The sequence below is a fragment of the Nerophis ophidion genome, linkage group LG27, assembly GCF_033978795.1.
Source record: "Nerophis ophidion isolate RoL-2023_Sa linkage group LG27, RoL_Noph_v1.0, whole genome shotgun sequence".
Taxonomy (NCBI): Eukaryota; Metazoa; Chordata; class Actinopteri; order Syngnathiformes; family Syngnathidae; genus Nerophis; species Nerophis ophidion.
Window position 1 is genome coordinate 14,162,207 of NC_084637.1, and position 25,789 is coordinate 14,187,995.

Consider the following 25,789-nt stretch of genomic DNA (forward strand, 5'->3'; position numbering starts at 1 on the left):
GCGACTTTTTACTGTCAACAGAGTTTCGTTTTGTAATGATTTCTGCTGGTGGTGTGCCGCTGGATTTTTTTCAAAGCAAAACATGTGCCTTGGTTGAAAAACACTGCCCTAGATTGCCACTATATGCTTGGCAGTGGGGGCGTGGTCAATATGAAATCATGACGTGATCATTTTGATTTGCAATTGCAAGGATGAATTTTGCCAAGTGTCAACTCGTTTAGGTGCGGGACCAGCTGCAGTTTTTGTTTTTCCAAAATAAAGCAATGAGGAAGGTTTTTATGATATTTGAGCTATTTTCAAACTTACGTATTATGGTCAATAATTGACTTTATGCATTATATCCATTCATACAACATATCACTTAATTTATTTTTAGTTAAAAAAACTGTTTTCATTTAAAAAAAACGGGAGAAAGAAAAAAAACTTTAGAAGGTGTGTAATCTGCTGTGCCGCTGCGCGATCATTTACATATAGGGGAAACTCTGAAAAGGTTTATAATATAGAATATCAATGTATTTTAGAAAGCGATATATATTTGAGACAATTCCACCATAGAGGTATCTTTCTTTATGTGCCTTTGTTACAGCTGTTTGCAGCCAAGCAGGCACCATAGCTGAGGAAGGGTCTGGCACGCGTCCAGATTTGCTAGTGTGCATTGCCGATACGACACCCTGCCACATTCGCTTTCGCGCACAGTGACGTGCCTGCACTGTAGCTTTGCCGCTAGCGGGTGCTGGTGGCAGCTCCGCTTTAATAACCAGAGGTAACAAGCTGGTTAAAAGATTCAACAGGACAGCCATCAGAGCTGACAAACTGCCGCTGCTAACTGCTAAAGCTAAGTAATATAGTTGATCCGAAACCCTCCGACGTCACTGGGCGTTTTACATAAGACATCACCTTTTACATAAGGCACACGCACGCAGGGACACACGCTCATAAACTCTCAACTGCATATTACATATTTAAAGCTTTTTTATAAGTAACGCATTAATTACTTTCCCTAGTAATTAATTACATTTACTAAAGAGTACTTCCATTAGTAACTTAACAAAAAGTAACAAGTATATAAATTACTTTTTTAAAGTAATTTTCCGAACAATGTTAGCAATAGTAATGTGATGTTGAGTATAAACACTTTAGTTGAAAATACCATATTGTAGCTCACCATTCTTCTGCCTAAACAGGGGTCGGCAACCTTTACCACTCAAAGAGCCATTTTGACCCGTTTCAACCCAACCAACCCACACCCCCAACCCACCCACACCCCTCCGTGCGTCGGTTGAAGTGGGCGGGGTTGGGGGGGGGGGGGGGGGGTTGGTGTTAGGTGGGTGTATAATGGAGCCCGGAAGAGTCAGGATACATGGGATTCTGGATATTTGTTCTGTCGTGTTTATGTTGTGTTATAGTGCGGATGTTCTCCTGAAATGTGTTTGTCATTCTTGTTTGGTGTGGGTTCACAGTGTGGCGCATATTAGTAAAAGTGTAAAAGTTGTTTATATCACAACCCTCAGTGGGACCTGTATGGCGGTTGAACAAGTATGCCTTGCAGTTGTGTATGCATTCAGATAGAGGTCGCATCTAAAATGTGACCATCGGCCGGCACGCAAATAGCATGGTGAAAATCTTGGCGCGATGACATGTCGAAAGGGTGTTCGAGGCATTGTCATCACGGCACGCCCTCAAAGTTGATGTCTGGGTGAAAATCGAAAAATTTTTACCCGGGAGATATCTGATGAAGACATTAAAATTGGAAATCTACCGGACTTCTCCGGGCGGTCGGCAAGTATGCGGCTGAGCCACAACAGAGTGGTCAAAGAGCCGCATGCGGCTCCGGAGACGCGGGTTGCCGACCCCTGGCCTAAAAATACCCAGTTTTGGACCACATTGCCCACACCTGATCCAATATTGATTTTGGATATCTGTTAGATATCAGATACCAGATGGCTATGAAAATCATAGTTATAATCACTCCAATGAATGCAGTTCTGCAGTGCGTTACTTGTGCATAGCTTAACAGCCATTTACCCGCTAAATGTCCTCCAATAAACACTTAAGGTTGTTTTTTTCTTGGATTTTTTTTTACACTAAATTTACAAAAAAAGTTTGCAGCTACACAACAGCACACAAGCTAGCCACACTTATTAGAGTCCCTAATTAATTCCTTCTCAAATAGTGGAGTAGGCCCCCCCTAGAGTGATGCGCGTGTGACCCCGGGGAACATGCTTTTTTTGCCGTACTCGAATATGACGAAGCGTATGTAGCACTTGGCTTCACTGTAACTACAATGGGACGCAAGGGAAGATTGGTGTGTTTCTTTTAATGGAAATAAGCACACAATGTTATGCAGTGGTATAGTTACAACAATTTTAGATAAAACATATTTTTCTATAGACATGGTGCAGAGTGAAAGGGGGCCGCGAAATATTTTCTTCTTAATAGGGAGGGCATGACAGAAAATAAGTGAGAACCACTGCCCTGATTTAACACTATTGCAACCTAAAACACCCCATTTATCAATACAAACAAGTATCACATAATTATAGTTACATATTACTTACAGATACAATGTCTACAAGCAGAAAGTATCCAGTAAAAAAAAAAATTTGAATTTACTGCATCATGAGCTTAAAGGCCTACTGAAATGAGATTTTCTTCTTTAAACGGGAATAGCAGGTCCATTCTATGTGTCATAATTGATCATTTTGCGATATTGCCATATTTTTGCTGAAAGGATTTAGTAGAGAAAATCGACGATAAAGTTCGCCACTTTTGGTACTTCCTGAAAAAGCCTTGCCTTTACCGGAAGTCGCAGACGATGATGTCGCAAGTGTGGGGGTTCCTCACGTATTCACATTGATTTTAATGGGAGCCTCCAACAAAAACAGTTATTCGGACTGAGAAAATGACAATTTCCCCATTAATTTGAGCGAGGATGAAAGATTCGTGTTTGAGGATATTGATAGCAAAGGACTAGAAAAAAAAAAAAGACAAAAAAAAACGCGATAGCATTGGGACGTATTCCGATGTTTTTAAACACATTTACTATGATAATTCTGGGAAATCCCTTCTCTTTCTATTGTGTCGCTACTGTTTTAGTGAGTTTAATTTTACCTGATAGTCGAAGGTGTACGTCCACAGGTGTGTTGACACTAATGTCTCACGGGTGTCGACAGCAGCCGAACGGACGACACAAGCTCAGCTGATATCCGGTAAGTGGCGACTTTGTAACCACAATTTTCTCACCGAAACCTGCTGGTTGACATTTGGTCTGGATTCATGTTCGCTTGACCGCGTTCTGATCCATAGAAAAGTTTCAGCTCCGGGAATTTTAAACAAGGAATCACCGTGTGTTTGTGTGGCTAAAGGCTAAAGCTTCCCAACTCCATCTTTTTACTGTGACTTCTCCAATATTATTTGAACAAAGTGCAAAAGATTCAGCAACACAGATCTCCAAAATACTGTGTAATTATGCCGTTAAAGCAGACGACTTTTACCTATGTGTGTGCGTAGCGCTCATACTTCCTAAAAACGCGTGACGTCCTGCGTACACGTCATCATTACACAACGTTTCCAGGACGAAACTCCCGGGAAATTTAAAATTGTAATTTAGTAAACTAAAAAAGCCGTATTGGCATGTGTTGCAATGTTAATATTTCATCATTGATGTATAAACTATCAGACTGCGTGGTGGGTAGTAGTGGGTTTCAGTAGGCCTTTTAAGGGGTCATATTATGATTTTTTTTCTACATTTAAAAACACTTCCTTGTGCTATACCATATTTTTCGGTGTATAAGTCGCTCCGGAGCATAAGTTCCACCTGCCGAAAATGCATAATAAAGAAGGGAAAAAACATATAAGTCGTACTTGAGTATAAGTCGCATTATTTTGGAAAATTTATTTGATAAAACCCAACAGCAAGAATAGACATTTGAAAGGCAATTTAAAATACATAAAGAATAGTGAACAACAGGCTGAATAAGTGTACTTTACATGATGCATAAATAACCAACTGAGAAGGTGCCTGGTATGTTAACGTATCATATTATGGTAAGAGTCATTCAAATAACTACAACATATAAAACATGCTATACGTTTACCAAACAATCTGTCACTCCTACTTGCTAAATCCGATGATATCTTATACGTCTAGTCTCTTACGTGAATGAGCTAAATATTATTTGATATTTAACGGTAATGTGTTAATAATTTCACACATAAGTCGCTCCTGAGTATAAGTCGCACCCCCGGCCAAACAATGAAAAAAACTGCGACTTATAGTCTGAAAAATAGGGTACATAGCAGGTAATGATGGTTCTTTGGTCAAAATTTTGCAGTGATTATGTTTTACACACAGACCATGTTCAAGCCGTCTCATCAGAGAGCGTCGTTTTGTGGACGGCCTTAATTACGTGGCTCCACTTCACCCGTGTATACTTTTAAAACCGCTAATGGTAACATAAGGGGACAATGTTTTTTGTTCTTTTTTTGCTTTGAAAAATGGAATTGTGAGCAAATTGCAAACAGCACCTTTGACTTACTGTTATTGTTCACCTGTCATAATTGGAAAGGGATGCCTGAAAAGGATTTTGCCAATGTACAAAGAAACCCCTGACAGGAACCCATCACAGAGTCAACTTTAAGAAAAGTATTAGTCTCGTAATGTTACCCCAAAAAAAATCCTAGAACTATATTTCTGTATCCATGCCACAATTTGAGATTTTATGTCTGTGTTCCGTTCCATACAGAGCCATTGAGTTTTCTAACAATGTTTTAACATACACATACTAAGCATCAAAAAAAAAGAGTGCCTTTATTTTCTATTGTTTAAGTCTTACTTGCAGTAATCCAGTCCAATCTTGCCCCTCTCCATCATGTCTACCAGCCTCCCAGGCGTCGCGACCAGCAGATGACACCCCCTCTCCAGTTCTCGGATCTGCTGGCCGATGTCTGCTCCTCCGTACACGACGCAGGGACGCACTTTGGATCGGTAGGAAAACTAGGAGACGAAAATTAACACAACTTCATCGTTTGCAATCTCTATGGGGTTTTAGATCTGAATGCAAACATACCTTCCGCGCCTCGTCGTATATCTGCAGGGCCAGCTCTCGAGTTGGTGCCAGGACCAGAGAAATGGGGTACTGCTTGCGACGGCCATACTTTCCGTTTTCCTGCAACATGAGGAATAATTACAAGATTAAAATAAAATCCATAATATAATACTCAACATTAAAAAATACAAATTAGAGGCTTTAAAGTTAAAGAAGGGTGTAAAATGAAGACATCAAACCTACCGCTAACACATTTATAGTAGCAGCAAAACAAATTGTTTTTACAACAATGTAATTTACGAAACTTTTTTGATGAACAGTCTGTTCTTTTATTACATATATTTTGATTTATTCAGTTTTAAAAATGTGTTTGCCAGGTTTTCATTTCTTCAATACATCTCACTGATATTGTTTTGCATCATTGGTAAGCCTACACTCTAGTCGAGACTAATCAGTCATTCAATCACAGAGATCAGAGACAACCATAGGGAAGTTCTGATCAGGGTTTTATGTTGCAGTGATTAAGATCAGCCGATACCGAGCACATGTATTAGCTGTAGGGATGTACCAGTATTGTAGATACCGCGGTATTATGGTTTCAAAGTCTTCACAGTAATACTGTAGGCATGACGGTATCAAACAAAAACTTGATGAGTAGTCCTGAATCTCCCATAATCCTCTGCACAGTACGGGGTGAATTGATGCGGGCATGAAACGCCGTAAGCAGGAAGTGAAATGTGTTCTTAGTAAATGACAGGAATTAGTTTTTTGGACATTTCGTAAAAAAATCCTCAAAATCCATAACTCTTTGAAATATTTTACTAATAAACAGACAAGCACTGGTGAAAACATAACCTTTTTGACAGATGTATGAAATGATGCGTTCTGCAAAGCAAAGCGCGGCATTTTTATCTCCAGCCTTTCCAAGATGACACAGAACCAGCCGGACACGTCGCACCTCATGGAGGTAAATCACCAAGAAAAACTCTAAACTGCAAGAAATATGAGTAAACTGAAAATTTACTTGATAAATCCAGCCATTTCCACAGTTTGCTTGGCATCTATCCAGCTGCACTCTGGCAGAAGGCACAAGGCAGGGCCACCTCAAACGCTCACCGAGAAAATATATTTGAAGCAAGCAAAGTCAAACATCAGTTTGAGAGGCGTTTACATTATAACAAGTTAAACTGTTAGTGATTCCAAACTGATTTCAACATGTCCACTGTGGAGGACACTGTTTTCTCATAAAGTAAAAGTTAGTCAATCCACACTGTCACAACTGCAGCTGCCCAACTTTTAACAAGCACAAGAAAAAGAAAGCACATCACTCCTTGACAGTGTGCTTTATAATCCGGTGCGCTCTATAGTTAAAAAAATATTGTAAATCATTTAGTTTTTGCTCCTTTGCCTGTTTCCAGAGATGTATTTCCTGAGTTAGTAAACATGAACAAAATAAATATTAATACAGATTTTTCTAGTATCGATTATACGAACCCCGTTTCCATAAGAGTTTGGAAATTTTGTTAGATGTAAATATAAACAGAGCACAATAATTTGCAAATCCTTTTCAACCCATATTCAAGTGAATGCACTACAAAGACAAGATATTTGATGTTCACTGACATTCAATGTTGGTTTCCGGCCATGCCACTTACATGGAGTGATTTCTCCAGATTCTCTGAACCTTTTGATGATATTATGGACCGTTGATGTTGAAATCCCTAAATTTCTTGCAATTGCACTTTGAGAAACCTTGTTCTTAAACTGTTTGACTATTTGCTCACACAGTTGTGGACAAAGGGGTGTACCTCGCCCCATCCTTTCTTGTGAAAGACTGAGCATTTTTTGGGAAGCTGTTTTTATACCCAATCATGGCACACACCTGTTCCCAATTGCCCTGCACACCTGTGGGATGTTCCAAATAAGTGTTTGATGAGCATTCCTCAACTTTATCAGTATTTATTGCCACCTTTCCCAACTTCTTTGTCACGTGTTGCTGGCTTAAAATTCTAAAGTTAATGATTATTTGCCCAAAAAAATGATTATCAGTTTGAACATCAAATATGTTGTCTTTGTAGCATATTCAACTAAACAGAGTTGAAAATGATTTCCAAATCATTGTATTCCGTTTATATTTACATCTAACAATTTACCAACTACTCACATCATTACTGAGTGGGAAGTGAGAACCAAACCGTGCCAGCCATGAAAACCACTACACTACAAGCAATCAGTGTCTTTTCTTGAATATATATATTTTCAATAAATGAAAAATATGCATATTGTATTTATTTTGTAAATTGAATACATAGAAATTTCCCCCTCATGTTTTGAATTTTCAGTATGCAGCCCTATGTGGATAAAGTTGAGACACTCCTGCTGCTCTAAGGCTGTTTGTTCTTGTAACGCCATCTGCCGGATTAAGCGAGTCACTACTCCACAAACCCTTACAACGCCAATACTGAAAATAAATTCCTCACCTGCCCGGAGGCTTTAGCTGCATTAAGGGCATCTCCTGGTCCCTCAGCATAGATCTGGCTAAGAATTGGTAGGAGGAATGCTGCTGTTTTCCCAGAACCTACACGCATGACACGGAAAATCAACAGCTTTGTTCTGGTTATGCACAGAAGAATTCACACACGCCCTACCAGTCTGTGCGCAGGCCATTAGGTCTCTCTTGGACTTTACGATAGGAATGGCATATTTCTGGACAGGGGTAGGTCGGGTGTAGCGGCTCAGCCCAATGTTGCCCATGACAATCTCGCCCATGTCTATATCCTGGAACTGCACAGAGAAGGATACTGGTCACACTAACTTACAAACTGCATGTGAAAAAAAACAAATGGTCGTTATTCTTACACTTTCGATGTGATGAGGGCAGTTCTGTCCAGTGGCTTCAACAGGAATGTCATCGTATTTCTCAAAATTAATCCCAGTGTTGCTGGCAGAGAACAGCTCACTAAAAGGGCAGAGGGAAAACCACAAACTCAATGATTAGTTTCCAACCATGTTTGACTCCTTTGCAACCAGTCATTGAATACTTCAATAGGAACAAATGCACACAACACAAAAACCAAGACTGAACGGTCAAGCTTAGGCCTGAGCAAAATTTAATAAGTCAGTTAATGAAGCGCTAAATGAAAATGAAGTCGGTCATTTTTCTAGGGTCGATAAAGGCTGTTTACATTCTGGTTTACACGCGTCAAGAACATTCATTCTTTGCATTGGTATCAGCAACTGCGTGTGTTTGTGCCATAGGAAATGAAAAGAAAGTTCCGGAGCCTCTTGTCATTCATTAGGTGTCTGTAAGCGGAGAGGCAGGGTCACTAGCATCACACAGTGCAACACGTTAGCCCGTGACAAACACAACAAGCGATAGTAGAAACACGGAGAACAAAATGATTGCAAAACCAAATACCACCAGTGTGGGAATATTTCGGTTTTAAGTCAGTGGAATAAGGTGAGATGAGGAAACAATTTGTTGAATTCGCGCAAGAATGGTGCCATCAAATAAATCACACTTAACAAACTTGCATGCCTACTTGATATCCAACCACCCACTTAGTATTTCCAACTGGTAAAAGAACTGCAAATGAAGACGGCGAATCTTGGTCCCGACCGACCACACTCACACTGAGGTGTTTGGCGAACAAGGTAAGTGCAAACGAAACAGTGCAAAATAGCGTGCGCTCAGAGAAAGTGTGGTTACTACAAGACATGCTGCCCTTTAATTCCATTGAAAAACTAGCATTTCCAAAAACCCTCCAAACGTTTGACTGACATTTGTCATGTTGCCATTTCATGGCAAATTTTTTTATTTTCCTGAAGGAACTCTCCTAAAGGGATCAATAAAGTACTATCTATTTACCTATCTATGCTAGTGTTCGTTTCTCAGAATCTACCAGACTTTAGTTTTTTTGTAGCAATGTGAAATGTCTAAATATCACCATTTCATTTTGAACACTCAAGGTTCACGTGTGCACTCATACATATAGACCCAAAGCCATCATAAGGCCTACTGTAACGCACAATTTAAAAAAAAGAGAACATCCCTAAACTATGCTAGCACTGTCGCTAACACGAGTGTAGGGCTGAGCGATATAGATCAAAACTCATATCCCGATATATAATGGCCCATGAATGGAAATATCCGTTGACGTAACAAAGTATCTCGACCGTGCCTTTTTTTTTTCAGGGACAATTAGGGGATCCCAAATACACAAAAACAGGTACCAAAAATTAAGAAAAGTAGGTTTTGCATTATATGATTCCAACTTAAGAGGTTTTTTGAGAAAATAATGAAAATCCTTAAAAATAATAAAAAAAGTCAAATATAATCTCCAGTCTTCTTTAAAAAAAAAACACAAAAGAACAAAATGTGAGATAAAGTGCCCTGGATTCAGAGGACATGTTTTAACATCAGCAGCAACATGAACATTTTCGACCTTTAACAATGGTGTTTTTATAGGTAAATAATATTATAGGACATGCACACAAATATTTTAGCCAGGGACACCAACCTGCTAACTGCTTCATGATACTGTGTGACAGGCTAGTTACTTGTTACTTTACCAAAAAAGTAATTGAATTATTAACGGAATTACTCTTTAATAGATGTAATTGATTACTAGGAGAAGTAAATAATGTGTTACTTAAAAAATTAACTTCAAATATCTGGCATTATGCAGTTGAAATAGGTTTAATATATATATATATATATATATATATATATATATATATGACAACAGTTTGTGTGTCTGAGTGTGTGGCTTTTAAAAGGCGGTGCCTGTTGCCTAGTGACGTCAGCGAGTCCAAGCAGTTATCTTGAGCTGTTTTTGGTAGTTTAGCAGGCTCGCAGAAGCTGTTTGTCTGCTATGACAGCAGCTTCTTTGAATCTTTAACTGGTTTGTGTTACCACAGTCCAATTTTTCAAATGTTATGGTTTAAATTTATTTCAAACATGCTATATAGATGGGTAAAAATGTTACTCTCGTTTTTTCAATTTGGATGGATTTAGTTTAAGAGCAAAATGTGATAAAAGGGTTTAAATTCCTTTTCTCACATGTTCGACAGTTTTTGTTGTTGTTGTTTTTAAGTCCCACGGCCTATGTTTAGGCACATTTGCGAACAATTTATCACAACTTACAGCACTGAAAAATGTTGACATTCATTTTATTTTTCTCCTGGTAAAAAATTGCATTGGTCATAAAAAAATAATAATTATCAATATTGACTAATATAAAAAACTTATATCATGAACAGTTTTCCGCCATATTGCTCAGCCTTCCTCCTAACTGACAAATATGCGCAATCTCAGGTTAGGCGCGCATAAGGGATAGGGAATATGACCAAAAATGTGTACTGTGAAATATATTGCAGCCTCCTCTGATAACGATAATCAACACAACATATTATTTAGCATATAGATTATAATAGAACGTATTATGTATTTTTATTAATTTGTCAAAACGGTTATTAATCTACTTGCTAATTTACTGGTAACATCTGGTTAACTTCTGTCGTAACATCAATGACCGATTAAATTTTGTTTACAAATATAAATTACATACAGACAACTGAGATAAGTATTAGCACCCCCCGCGACCCTGAAAAGGACAAGCGGTAGAAAACGGATAGATGGACAACATTTTGATCAAAATAAAGTAAATAGTGCAAAATACTATACATAAAACATCTACCTTTGGTTTTTCTCCTTAAAGTCCTCCTGTGCTTAATATATTTCCTGAGTTTGTAAACCAACAATGTGATGGTTAAAAAATAAAAACAAAAATTAGAACACTGCAGTTTTGACCATTTACTGATACTTTATTTCCCGACATGGAGGCCAGAATTAGTTAACCGCTCGCGAGGACGCAATATATTGCGCTAAGGATACGGCCATTTGATTGTCGCTATCAAATTTGCGTGATGTGTCATCAACATGCAAGATCACGATAAGACAATGGTATTAAACACGCTGTTGTCTGCTAGATTGATAACATTTATATCATATATCCTGCAACCCTTGAACACTGTCAACATTTGTGCAACCCATCGAGGCGACTCTCTTTGCATGCCTGCTTGTGTGTGGTTTGGTTCTCTGTGTGGTGTGGAAAAAAACATACAGTGGACTGTTTTGCCAATTTCCTTTTCCCCACACCTCTTTGCAGCACCTCAAGCTCCATCAGATTGGATGGTAAACGTTGATTTCATCCAGGATGTCTCTGTATATTGTTGCATTCACATTTCCCTCTCTCCTAAAAAGACTCCCAGTTCCTGCTGCTGAAAAACATCCCCACAGCATGATGCTGCCAACACCATGCTTTACTGCAGGGATGGTATTGGCCTGGTGATGAGCAGTGCCTGGTTTCCTCCAAACATGATGCCTGGCATTCACAACAAAGAGTTCAATCTCTGTCCCATCAGATGAGATATTTTTTTTTCTTATGGTCAGAGTCTTTCGGGTGCATTTAGGTAAACTTTTTACTGAGAAACAGCTTCTGTCTGGCCACTACATCATTCAGGCCTAAGTGGTGAATTGCTGCAGAGATGGTTGTCCACAGAGGAATGCTGTAGCTCTGAAAGAATGACTATTGCGTTATTGTGTCACCTCCCTGACTAGACTAAGATGAATGCAGCAATGTATAGACACATCCTGGATGAAAACCAACACTTCCCATCCAACCTGATAGAGCTTGAGACGTGCTGCAAAGAGGAATGGGCAAAGCTGCCCAAAGATAGGTGTGCCAAGTTTGAGGCATCGTATTCAAAAAGACTTGAGGCTGTAATTGCTGCCAAAGGTGCATCAACAACGTATTGAGCAAAAGCTGTAAATACTTATGTAGATGTGATTTTTTAGTTCATTATTTTTAATATATATGCAAAAATATCTTTGGAAAAAAAAAAAAAAAACTCAACTTATTCACATTGTTGTTATGGGGCTTGTCTGTAGAATTTTGAGAACAAAATTGATTGACTTAATTTTTAAGTAAAGCTGTAACATAACAAAATAAGGAAAAAGTGAAGCACTGTAAATACTTTCCAGATGCATTATATGACTTACTGCTCAAGGCGTTCATTGAGTGGCGTTGGTTTGGACCAGTCTCCGTCATCTCTGACCTCCTCTACCCAGCGGCTGTTTCCGCCTCCGCCACCACTATACCCACCGTGGTCGAACCTGAACCAAAGAAGAAAACCATGATGTGTAACACGTGTGCGCCTGCAGTCGTCCGGAGGATCTTTTTGTGACTACCAACAATCAAAAAGGAGAACATGATCATCTCACCGTCCACGATTAGCATTGCTTCGGTCATTGAAAAATGCAGACTTTCCTCTGTTGTTTCCGAAGCTGCTATAGGCGTCCTTGGCGGTGTTCCACCCACCAGCATCTGACAAAGTCATAGGACAGAAATGAGGAGTCAAGTTCCTCACCACAGCCGCTCAAGGTTTGCACACAGTCAAAGAGGATTGCCACCTTTGTTTTCGTACAACCCGAAAGCAATCGGCTGAGCAGTGTTGATGGGATTGAAGGCTCCGGCCCTGTTGCCACGGTAGCCGCCTCCAGCCAAGCCCCCTCGACCCCGCTCCATGCGAGGCGGGCCACGGTTATATGTGTTGCTGCCAGTCATGCGGTTGTCATGGAAGCCGTTGACAAAGTTGCCACGGCTTGCATCCCAACCGACTGCAAGCGGGACAAAAGTGACCAAACCGATTACCATAAGCAAGACAAGCCACTACGGAGCACACATTCAACTTTAGAGAAGGCCCACTTACAGGCGGCGGCAGGAGCGATGGTGTAACCGCCCTGTCGAGCAGCAACAAACGCATTTCCTGCTAAAACAAAAACAGTATTTCATCAGTGCCGTCGTTAATTATAACTTTTTTTTAAAATCACAAAATTATATTGTGGCGACCTTTGAGTGCTTGTAATCGCAAATGGAAGCCATAGAAAATGGCAAGCTACTTTTGGACAATTTAGCAGGATTTGTTGGGAGCATGAAAGAGCACTGAATCGATGCGTCTCACCATTTTTGGGACCATCGTTGTTCCGTAAATGGGGGGGAATGTATCGTCCTGCAGACACAGAAAGACATGAGCATCATTCTCATAAATGCTACATGGAGCAATTAGGTGAGAACCAAAACCCAAACAACTGTTGCTTAACGCAACGGAGGTGGCAGTGCTTTGCAATATTCACAGTGCCCCTTCATGCACCCACGTGGCTCTCTCTATGTTTTTATGGCATCACACGGCCAAATCAGCTAGTTTTGCGATTACCAACTGCTCTTACAGATAAGACTGAGGAGGAAGCGCTTACTGTTGGTGCCGCCACCTTGTCCGTCCGCTGCAGTCAAGTCTAGGACAGCAAGCTGAGGAGGTAAACACAAATTCGACAGTCAAGTTTGGCCAAAGGTGTAAATAAACAAAAGTTGTCTTTTGATTGATCGATTGAAACTTTTATTAGTTGATTGCACAGTACAGTACATATTCTGTACAATTGACCACGAAATGGTAACACCCGAATAAGTTTTTCAACTTGTTTAGGTTAGGGTCCACGTTGATCCGTTTAATGGTAGCAGCGGGCATGTGAATGCAGATAGATCTGTATTTAGCTCCTCATTAATAAATAATAATAATAATGTATTAGGATGGATGGATTTATATAGTGTAGCGCTTTTCTAGACACTCAAAGCACTTGACAGAGAAGTGAGAACCCATCATTCTTACACTCCGCATTCACACATTGGCTACATTTGTAGCCAAAGCTGCCTTGGGGTAGTTTTTAGATTAGTTTGATTCCACCAGGCAGTAAAAAAAAATGTTTTACTTTTACACACACAATCTTGTGGGAATTATGACTACCTTGTCTGTCGTATATTTCTAGTTGCTGAAAGCATCGGTATGCATTTTTCCAAACAGAAGATAGTACTATTTGTATGTGTTTTATAGAGGAAAAAGGGGCACTAATGTTATTATCTCCCTTCTCAAATTGTGGTATTGGATTAAGGACCTCTTGTGCGTTCCATGTCAAATTATAAAAATTCAGCTCTTTAATAGTTGTTAATTAGGTTTTTGTGCTAAAGGAACGCATAGTCTTAAATCGCTATTAGCTAGCGAACTAGTTTGACGCTAGCAGGAAAATTTATTGGTCACATTTTCATATAAGCGGAACCTCAATTTATGAACCCCTCATTATACAACCTTTTCAATTTACGAACCACAGATTGAATAGAATTATGCTTTGGTGTGCAAACATTATCTATGTGTTGTACAAACGTTTAATCTACCATAAAGCCATTTTGTGTCGGGCAGCACATGCATCGTGGGCGGGCTTATCGATCTCCAGTGCTCATTCAGTCAGTAGAGCAGTAATGTTGTTAGCTACTGTGCTAATTGGTACTTTGTAGGGGTGTAATGGTATGTGTTTTTGTATTGAACCGTTTCGGTATGGGGGTTTCGGTTGGGTTCGGAGGTGTACCGAAGGAGTTTCCACACGGACATATTAGGTAGCGCACCGCACGTTATGTAAACAATGCAGAGCGAGACACAACACACGGCAGGCTAGCAGCAACCGGGCTAGGACAACCTGCAAAAGCCAGAGCTGGAAGACCCTCCTGCTTCGTTAACATCTCCCCTTTGGGAACACTTCGGTTTCGCGCTGCGATACAACAATGGAGGACGGAGGTTTGCAGACATTGTTGAGCAGCAGTAGGGTATGCTTCTGCCAACACATCAAACATGCTAACCCCTTTGAAGCGGCACAACCGCATTCAAGCAGCCTCTCCTCGGCCAGCCAGGCAGTGCTGAGGCAATAACAAATGTTTTTATAGCAGCACATTTAAGACCATCCATCCATTTTACACCGCTTGTCCCGTCCGGGGTGAAAGGGGGTTGCTGTATTGCATTAAAAACTAGATTTTGACCCACTTCTACGGTGGAAGAACAATAAGCCCGAAGAAAGATTTTGTCATTTTATTTAATCTAAGCAACAACTTGAGGCAGTTTAATGTTGATTAACGTGGACCCCGACTTAAACAAGTTGAAAAACTTATTGGGGTGTTAGCATTCTGTGGTCAATTGTACGGAATATGTACTGTAATGTGCAATCGACTAATAAAAGTCTCAATCAATCAATCAATCAATCAAAAAAAGCACTTTATATGTAGAAAGGTTTTGTTAAGAAAACATTCTGAGCCTTACCTTATTTAGTTTTTATTTCATATATGTAGACCACATTAACCCTGGCAATGGACCCTGTGTGTATATGTATGTTATGCCATTGTTTACAAATTTGGTAAATAAATAACCAATACATTTCTATTTTGTAGTTTTCTTACTGTACCAAAAATGACCCGAACCGTGACCTCTAAACCAAGGTACGTACCGAACCTCTAAACCAAAGTACTAGGGGTGTACCGTTACACCCCTAGTACTTTGTGGGCTTTTTATAGCCTTTTTACAGCATTTTCTGATTAGCACTCAGCATGAAGGGTTGGAATTTGGGGTTGGATCACCAAAATGATTCCCGAGCGTGGCCATCGCTGCTGCTGCTCCCTGCTCCCCTTACCTCCCAGGTGGTGGAACAAGGGGATGGGTCAAATGCAGAGAGTAATTTTACCACACCTAGTGTGTGTGTGAGACTATCAGTGGTATGTTATCTTTAACTTCTAGATAAGTTGAGTTGGTTTGAAATATTCAGGAAATATCCACAGCGATGTCGACAGTTCCACCTCACCCCTTTAATTCACTGCATGGAAAGAATATTAAACGACAGTAAAGTGGATTCTGATTTCTATTCCCAAGCACTGGTGCAACCTGACTGCTACAGTTAAGGAGTTGTGTGATTTTAAATGGTGAGTTCACCACAGGGCTAGTGACACTGTGTGTGTGGGTGTTTGTGAAAGCAGGGTGTACAAAAGAATAAAGTTCAGCTGTTTTGGCTTTGTTAATAAAAAGAAAGTTGATACATCAACCCCTTCTTGAATTAGTTTGATACATACTACTGTAAAGCACTTTACATTGTGTTCAAAGTCTACAAACCTTTACTAAAATCGGAACTTTTGTCAAGGCTGGAACTCATTATGTTTACGCAGTTTTATGGCGAAATGTGCTTCAATATATGGTCCCTGTTCAGGCACAAATTAATTTAACAGTACTTAAACAATAGGCTGGCTATAAGAAGTGTTTCCTGTCTGTGTACCTTGCTCAGTGTGTTGAAATTAGAGCTGTAACAGTTGTGTAGATACCGCAGTATTACAGTTTCGAAATCCTCACAATAATGCCGAGATGTGTGATGGTATCAAACAGAAACTTGGTGAGTGTAGTTTTTTTCTAGCGCTTTTGCGTTGGCCGGTTTGAACAAAAAACTTATCTACCAAAAAGTAGGCTGGAGAAGTATGTTCGTAGTAGATCAAATTATTTTTTTCTGGACATTTCCTGGAAATGTCATCAAAATCCCTCCATAAAGTTTTGAGTTAAGTTGCTAACAAACATAAACCCAGATAAAAACATTATCTCTTTGGCGGAGGTAATAAAAGTCTTGGTACTGCAAAACAAAGCACATCACTAACGTCTCGAGCGTTTCAAAGCCTACTGGCGAAAGACATATGAGAAGCTCCTTGAGAAATTATAACCTGGAAATTATAATTAAAGCCAGCAAGCCTATGAATCAGTTGGTGAGATATTTAAATGATTAAAAGTAAAATTGTCAATTAACTTTTCTGAGGAACAGCATTTTCAAAAATAATATTACTGCTGAGGACACTGCCTCTCAGAAATTAAAAGTTGTACGATACCAAAATGAACATTACTGTTTTACACTTATTACACTGGATGTTTACATCGTCACTTAAAAGACACTCAACTCTTAAGTTTTTTTTTATATTTGCTCGAAACAGTGGATGTTCTCACAACTATTTGCACTTAAAATATACATGTTTGTAGGAGTAAAAATGATTACAACATTATAGCATTATGTTTGTGTTCAATTACAGTAAGTGTGTTTATCCTGAACGTTTCTGCTACTTTATTTTACACACTATGACAATTTTACCAAGTCTTACATTTGCGGGGACAATACCACAATGTTATTACCATGGCCTTAAATGAATACCCTGACAATCGTTACAGCCCTACTTAAAAATGCACTAGGTTTTGTATTTGTCAACACATTTAAACTTCCAAAATTTGTTTTGCAGTGTTGCCATATTTTTGAAAGGATACAAAGCCTGGGTCGATAAAATCTTAGGATAAATTAAACATATGTTTCTTATTGCAAGTTTGTCCATAAATGAATTAGTGAACATACTAGACTACTTGTCTTAGTAGTAAGTAAGCAAACAAAGTCTCCAAATTTAGACTGCTGACATATGCAGTAACATATTGTGTCATTTTCCATTCAATGATTTTGTCAAAATTATTAAGGACAAGCGGTAGAAAATGAGATTTTAATCTACTTGTTCATTTACTGTTAATATCTGCTTACTTTCTCTTTTAACATGTTCTATGTACACTTCTGTTAAAATGTAATAATATTTTTTTCTTTGTTGTTTGGATGGTTTATATTAGTTTTTAAAGACACTACTAATTTGGGTATCAATCCGATACCAAGTTGTTACAGGATCATAAATTGGCCGTATTCAAAGTCCTCATGTGTCAAGGGACATATTTCTTTAGTTTATAAACATAATACAAATTTTACAAAACCAAAAAGAAGATGTGGTGCCAAAAAATATCAATGTAATCATATTAGTATCGACGAGATACAGTCTTGTACTTGGTATAATTACAGTTGATGTTAGGTGAAGATCCACCAATGGCGTTTGTTTACATTTTGACGCCGGTGAGCTACGATGTGTAGTGAAGCATGTTTAGCTATTCCTTGTCCTGAAGGGATGATACTTGTAAGAAACTTACTTACTTTGTCACCATGGAGACGAGGATTAGTGATTCAGAAGCTAAAACACTGCCGACTAGAGCTGGACTATAGCCACTAGCTAGCTTGCCATGTCTTAAAGCATCTCTTTCTGAGAGCGTTTCAGTGTTATAACTTCACCTTTATCATTAGTATTTAAGCCAAAATGAGTACATTCTCCCTTTTCTGTCCATACACTGTGTCTGCTTGTAAGTACTCCGTGATTGTAGACTGACGAACATGATTGTCTGCTCGTAAACCAGCAATATCATGACGGGGGCGCAGGGGACCGGTAGTTTTTAGAGGCGGTATAGTACCGAATATGATTCATTAGTATCGCGGTATTGTACTAATACCGGTATACCGTACAATCCTATAACAAAATATGACAAATATGCTGCTTTAAAATAACAATTTGGTCCAATAATTACTACAGAACATAAATTAATTTCCAAACTTATATAAGAATAACCCACTAGATTCGATGGTGCACAAAAAAAACACATAACTTCCTGGCAGTAAACCTGCGAAAAATTGGTCCTCCGGTTTCTCTAGGTTTACATTTTCACACATTGCACTATTTTATTACACGTCATTAAGCATGTTTTACATATTCCTTATTTTTGTACCTTAATTTTAAGAAGTTATTGTTAAGTGTCCTTCGTGGATTTAGAATTGTGTTTAGTTTCCATGGTTGTGTTGACATTTCCTTTCATTTCTGCCATGATAACTGAGGGGATTTAATCAGAGAAAGGTTAAATTTGAAATAAAATGTTTAACTTGAAATATATTTATCTCCTGAACCATAAATTTCACATGTCTAAAAAAAATACCAATAATTATTGATATTGATCAATATAAACACTTACATCGTGATACGGCTTTCAGCCACATCACTCAACACAAATTTTCTTGTACCAGGGCTCGAATTTCACCACGGCAACTGCGGCCATTGCTGCAACCACCGTCTCATTTGCCGTAATGCCCTAAAAAATTTACCGACATTGGCGGCAACACCTTGCCGTGACAGCCTATGACTCTTTACTTGCTAATGGACAAGGGATATAATAGTCAAGGGCATAATGATAAATAAAAGATAAAATTACAGAAGGTTAGGAACACAGCCTCCTTTATAAATGACAGAAAACCCTATAATTATTAATTCATTTTAAACAACACAAAGTCAGACACATGCGCACTTTCATCGCTTGGCTTCCTAATCACGATGTCGTAACACCGTAAATCTCGCTCTAGGAGTCAACCCTCGGAGTATACCTACTCAAAAGACCTACATGTCTCACTAAAGGTGGCCGTATGAACAACGTCAACACTGTCCTAAACCTATGCCACATAGTGAGAGCACAGTAAAAAACAATGGAACACATTTCGGGAGAATATTTGCACTGCAACACAACATAAACACAACAGAACACATTCCCAGAATTCGTTGCAGCACCAACTCTTTCGGGACTCTACAGTCATTGTCCCTCGCTTCCCTCCATGTGTTTAAGAATGGACTGCTGTTAGATGGAGACAGGTGTGGACAATATTGGATACACTAGTCCCAACACTAAAACTATACAGCGAAGGAGAAAAAGTATATGATGTTGCTTTCATTTTGACAACACAGCGTCCATCAGCTGCTGTGACGGAGTTAATGAGGTGAGGAAATTTGCTCTCACTCATGTTTTTTGTTGTTGTTGGCCAAACTGTTGTACTGAACCACAAGGGGGGGTTAGACTATCTTCATTAGCTAAACTCCTTTGTGTTTTATTTTGATATCAAAAAGTAAACGCCATGTTTTTTTGTAAAAAAAATGTATGTCACAAAGGTATAACTTTAAAAATCTTTTGACACATAATTTTGTTAATGTTTTATTGTGTGTAGTTAATTCCTATGAGACATATTTCTGCTAAAACTCTTAATGGATCCGTCCCGATGTAGCATCTACATGTACATAATTCAAAAAACTAATAGAAAAAAATACTTCCCTCTATCAAAACGTAAACAGAGGTAAAGGCATCATTTAATGACAAAAAGCTGACAAGTTTATGTTAATAATGAATTACTGTACATCTATGCATGCATGCTTTGGAGCCCCTGTCTGGAAAGAAAATAATGTTTGCCTTGGTGCCCTTTTAACTTGCCGCAGTGCCCTAAAACAGTGTTTTTTTTAACCACCGTGCCACGACACACACTTTGTGCCGCGAGATATTGTCTGGTGTGCCATGGGAAATTATGCAACTTCACTTAATTGGTCCAAAAAATATGTTTTGCTAATCAATAATTATGACAATGTGCCGTTGTCTCGTACCTATGCTGTGTAGACCATGGCAGGGTAACCATGTAATACTCCATATCAGTAGGTGGCAGCAGGTAGTTCTTTGCTTTGTAGAAGTCATAACGCGTCGAGGATGTTTTGTCGCTATCCCAATATGCAGAGTACAGCGTGCAAGTAAAAAGGTATCTGACGCATAAACCAAAAATTAACAAAAAACAAGTCCCGCTAGGAAAAGACACTGAAACATAGGGACGGATATGCAAAATAAAAGTAAAAAAGAACTGGCTACAAAGTAAACAAAAACAGAATGCTGGACAACAGCAAAAACTTACAGCGTGCGGAGCAGAAACGGCATCCACAAAGTACATCCGTACATGACATAATCAACAATGACCCCACAAAGAAGGATAGCGTATGCACAACTTAAATAGTCTTGATTGTGAAAACAAAGCAGGTGCGGGCAATAGCACTCAAAGGAAGGCGTGAAACTGCTACAAGAGAACACCAACAAAACAGGAAGGGTCACCAAAATAACAGCGCAAGACAGGAATTAAAGCACTACAAACAGGAAACAACAACAAACCCAAAATAAGGCACGACAACCTTGTGGAGTTTCATTTTTTAACCTTTTCTGCTGGTGGTGTGCCGTGGGCAGCACGGTGGTAGAGGGGTGAATGTGTCTGACTCACAATAGTAGTAGTAGTCCTGGGTTCAATCCCGTGGTCGGAATCTTTCTGTGTGAAGTTTGCATGTTCTACCCGTGACTGCGTGAGTTACCTCCGGGTACTCCGGCTTCCTCCCACTTCCAAAGACATGCACCTGGGGATAAGTTGACTGGCAACACTAAATTGGCCCTAGTGTGTTAATGTTGTCTGTCTATCTGTGTTGGCCCTGCGATGGGGTGGCAACTTGTCCAGTGTGTACGCCGCCTTCCGCCCGATTGTAGCTGAGATAGGGCTCCAGCCCCCCCCCGCGACCCCAAAAGATAATAAGCGGTAGAAAATGGATGGATGGAGGGACGGCGTGGCGCAGTGGGAGAGTGGCCGTGCGCAACCCGAGGGTCACTGGTTCAAATCCCACCTAGAACCAACCTCGTCACGTCCGTTGTGTCCTGAGCAAGACACTTCCCCCTTGCTCCTGATGGGTGCTGGTTGGCGCCTTGCATGGCAGCTCCCTCCATCAGTGTGTGAATGTGTGTGTGAATGGGTAAATGTGGAAGTAGTGTCAAAGCGCTTTGAGTACCTTGAAGGTAGAAAAGCGCTATACAAGTACAACCCATTTATGGTGTGCCGCCGTATTTTTATGAAAAAAATGTGCCTTGGCTCAAAAAAGGTTTAAAAACACTGCCTTAAAATATGAGCCCTCCTTTAAGGAAACGCTTGCTGCGACATAAAAAAGTTCAAATTTGAGGCCTGTTGTACAGCAACAAAAAGTGCAAATTTGTGGTTTGCTTAATTGATTTAGAGATATCCAAGCAATGAGGAACCTCAAATTTGGTACATTTAGTCATTTTTAGCCTCCAAACTGGTAGGCTGGTTAAACAGACAGAGAGGGATGACTACTTCGCTAGTGACACAGGGCAGTAAAAACAGTAAAAGTAAACAGTGAAAAATGTCAATATGGCAGTTTTGGGGATTTTTTCCAAACGGACCATAGTCATTCGCCACACTCATGTTTTCTTTTCAACCCCTGTCCGTTTCCTATTCGGATGTGTTGAAACAGGTAGGAACTAAAGTTCAGGACTGTATAAATAAATAACAATATATAACAAACGTGCTACTTTAAAATAATAATCTGGTTCAATAATTACTACAGAATATAAATTAATTTTCATACTTGTATAAGAATAATACCAATTTGAATCGTACACAAAACTTCCTGGCAGTAAACCCGAAAAAAATTGTTCTCAGGTTTCTCAATGTTTTCATTCTCACACTATTTTCTTGCATTTTATTAAGCATTTCTTACAACTTCTTTATTTTTGCACCTTCATCTTAAGAAGTTTTTGTTAAGTGTTCATTGTGATTTTTCCTTTCCTTTCACTTTTGCCGTGATAACTGAGGGGATTTTAATCAGAGAACGGTTACATTTGAAAAAAAATGTTGACATAATATATTTATCTCCTGGATCATAAATTTTCCAGGCATAAAAAAACCCCCAATAATTATCGATGCCGATAGATATAAAAACTTATATAGTGATAAAGCTTTTAGCCACATCACAGTTTACTTAATTGATTTAGAGATATCCAAGCAATGAGGAACCTCAAATTTGGTACATTTAGTCACGGTGGCACAGGGGTTAGTGTGTGTCTGAGTTTAATTCCGGGCTCGGGATCTTTCTGATTGTTGTTTGCATGTTCTCCAGGGTGTACACTGCCTTCCGCCCGAATGTAGCCGAGATAGGCTCCAGTGACACCCCGCAACCCCAAAAGGGACAAGCGGTAGAAAAAGGATGGATGGAAACTTTGTGCTGGTTAAGCAGACACAGTGGTATGGCTACGTCAGTGTTTTTCAACCTTTTTTGAGCCAAGGCACATTTTTTTCCATTTAAAAAATCCAGAGGCATACCACCAGCAAAAATCATTAAAAAACATAACTCAGTTGACAGTAAAACGTTGTTGTTGCAATTGTTGAATACGACTTTAAACCATACCTAACCATGGATCCCTATAGCTCTTGACTGAAAGCAGGTGTAATGTCATCCACCTGTCACATCACACAATCAGTTACCTGTCACATCACACAATCACTCACTGTGTGCAGTGTTTTAGTTCTGGTCTTGCGCTCCTATGTTGGTGGCTTTTCCTGTTGTGTTGGTGTTTTCCTGTTGCAGTTTCAAGTCTTCCTTAAAACACTATAACCCGCACCTACTTTATTTTAGCAACCAAGACTATTCAAGTTGTTGCTATCCTTCTTTGTGGGGACATTGTTGATTGTCATGTTATGTTCAGATGTACTTTGTGGACGCCTTCTCTGCTCCACACGCTGTAAGTCTTTAACCTGACTCTCGCCAGATCCTTGTAGTTCGCTGTACTCCACACAAAAATCTGGCCTCGAGGGCATTACATACTCCTTCAAGATAGCAAAAAAATAATGAACCAATCAGAATCGCCGGGCGGGATTTCATAGATGTGACATAACACCGAAGCAAATGTTTGAGTCAAACAACAATGGCGGCACGCAGCGAGGAGTCATGTGCTGACATTGATTCTGTTATTGCAAATGTTTTGTCAAATCTATCGAATATTTAATAAAATATATTTAATACAACTTTTTGCTCTGTCGTTATCCAATATGTAGGCTGTCCATTTTTGGATTTCCCAGCGTCACTCTCATCAGCATCATGGGTTGATTTCAATGTGAGTGGTTGAAGTATCACGTCATTTAAGATAACGGACAAGTGGTTTATCCAATCACATACAATGATTTTTTTTTCACAAGGCCCCGCCTTCTGAAATACAGCTCCTATTAAGAAATGTCCCACATCTTTGTGTGGAACTCAGCGAACTACAAGGATCTCGCAAAAGTCGGGTTAGTAAGTCTTTGCTGTCGTCCAGCATTCTGTTTTCGTTTACTTTGTAGCCGGTTCAGTTTTAGTTTCATTCTGCATAGCCATCCCTAAGCTTTAATGCCTTTTCTTAGCGGCACTCGCCTTCTGTTTATTTCTGGTTTAAGCATTAGGCCAGGGGTCATCAACCTTTTTGAAACCAAGAGCTACTTCTTGGGTACTGATTAATGCGAAGGGCTACCAGTTTGATACACACTTAAATAAATTGCCAGAAATAGCCATTTTGAACTTTCACAGTATCATGTTAGACCCGCTCGACATCCATTGCTTTCCTCCTCTCTAAGGTTCTCATAGTCATCATTGTCACCGACGTCCCACTGGGTCATTATTGTCACCGATGTCCCACTGGGTGTGAGTTTTCCTTGCCCTTATGTGGGCCTACCGAGGATGTCGTGGTGGTTTGTGCAGCCCTTTGAGACACTAGTGATTTAGGGCTATATAAGTAAACATTGATTGATTGATTGATTATTATAAATAATTCATTAAATGTATCTTTGTGGAAACACTGATCATCTTAATAATTTCTCACAATAAGTATATATGTTTGATGACATGTTTTAAATAGGTGAAAATCCAATCTGCACTTTGTTAGAATATATAACAAATTGAACCAATCTATATCTCAAACAAAGACAAATCATTATTTCTTCTAGATTTTCCAGAACAAAAAAGAAATTCAAAAGACTTTGAAATAAGATTCAAATTTGATTCTACAAATTTTCTAGATTTGACAGAATAATTTTTTTGAATTTTAATCATAAAAACTTCAACATTGATTTAAATTGTCAGGAAAGAAGAGGAAGGAATTTAAAAGGTAAAAAGGTATATGTGTTTAAAAATCCTAAAATCATTTTTAAGGTTGTATTTTTTCTCTAAAATTGTCTTTCTGAAAGTTATAAGAAGCAAAGTAAAAAAATAAATGAGTTTATTTAAACAAGTGAAGACCATCCATTTTTTTTCCATCCATTCACGGTGGCAGAGGGGTTAGTGCGTCTGCCTCACAATACGAAGGTCCTGCAGTCCTGGGTTCAAATCCAGGCTCGGGATCTTTCTGTGTGGAGTTTGCATGTTCTCCCCGTGAATGCGTGGGTTCCCTCCGGGTACTCCGGCTTCCTCCCACCTCCAAAGACATGCACCTGGGGATAGGTTGATTGGCAACACTAAATTGGCCCTAGTGTGTGAATGTGAGTGTGAATGTTGTCTGTCTATCTGTGTTGGCCCTGCGATGAGGTGGCGACTTGTCCAGGGTGTACCCCGCCTTCCGCCCGACTGTAGCTGAGATAGGCGCCAGCGCCCCCCGCGACCCCAAAAGGGAATAAGCGGTAGAAAATGGATGGGCAAGTGAAGACCAAGTCTTTAAAATATTTTCTTGGATTTTCAAATTCTATTTTAGTTTTGTCTCTCTTAGAATTAAAAATGTCGGGCAAAGCGAGACCAGCTTGCTAGTAAATAAATCAAATTTAAAAAAAAGAGGCAGCTCACTGGTAAGTGCTGCTATTTGAGCTATTTTTAGAACAGGCCAGCGGGCTACTCATCTGGTCCTTACGGACTAGCTGTGCCCGCGGGCACCGCGTTGGTGACCCATGCATTAGGCCATGTCTACACTAAGTCGTTTAACCCCTTCTATGAATAATTATTTAGCCAAAGCCCCGTTTCAGCCACACCAAACCAGCGTTTAAGGTCCCCCTTCTCGGACGGATTTTTACACGGGTAAGTCTGACGTGTAATTCTTGAATCTCAGGCACTTAGCTTTGTATGGACTCGCTGATCGTTTGCAAAGTGAGTTCGGAGAGAGAGTGCCGCCAGAAAGACCCCGCCCACACAGGAAGTGACATCAGAAAGAACACGTCACAGCCAGCATCATAATATAGCGGTTTCGTAACTTGGAGCTAACCACTGGAAATATGAAAGCGAGTCATCCAGACATGCCCGTGTTTCTCCTTCTTCAACATGTACAGACGCTTGTGGAAATCACAC

At 39.5% G+C, this 25,789-nt stretch overlaps 1 protein-coding gene across 7 annotated transcripts in view; it reads right to left on the reverse strand.

Annotated features, from left to right (window-relative positions):
• LOC133544524 (ATP-dependent RNA helicase DDX3X-like) overlaps positions 1-25,789 on the reverse strand; it is a 45,680-nt gene that overhangs the window by 13,745 nt on the left and 6,146 nt on the right. For 4 of the 7 annotated variants that reach the window (XM_061889948.1, XM_061889946.1, XM_061889944.1 and 1 more), the window contains exons 2-12: positions 13,366-13,417; positions 13,074-13,121; positions 12,822-12,881; positions 12,523-12,729; positions 12,334-12,436; positions 12,112-12,225; positions 7,908-8,007; positions 7,697-7,832; positions 7,529-7,626; positions 5,070-5,168; positions 4,836-4,996 (exon numbers count right to left, since the gene is read on the reverse strand). In XM_061889948.1, the coding sequence (XP_061745932.1) occupies positions 4,836-4,996; positions 5,070-5,168; positions 7,529-7,626; positions 7,697-7,832; positions 7,908-8,007; positions 12,112-12,225; positions 12,334-12,436; positions 12,523-12,729; positions 12,822-12,881; positions 13,074-13,121; positions 13,366-13,417 (1,178 nt within the window). The remainder of the gene's footprint in view (positions 1-4,835; positions 4,997-5,069; positions 5,169-7,528; positions 7,627-7,696; positions 7,833-7,907; positions 8,008-12,111; positions 12,226-12,333; positions 12,437-12,522; positions 12,730-12,821; positions 12,882-13,073; positions 13,122-13,365; positions 13,418-25,789) is intronic. The other 3 variants (XM_061889945.1, XM_061889949.1, XM_061889947.1) reach the window with 3 other exon arrangements.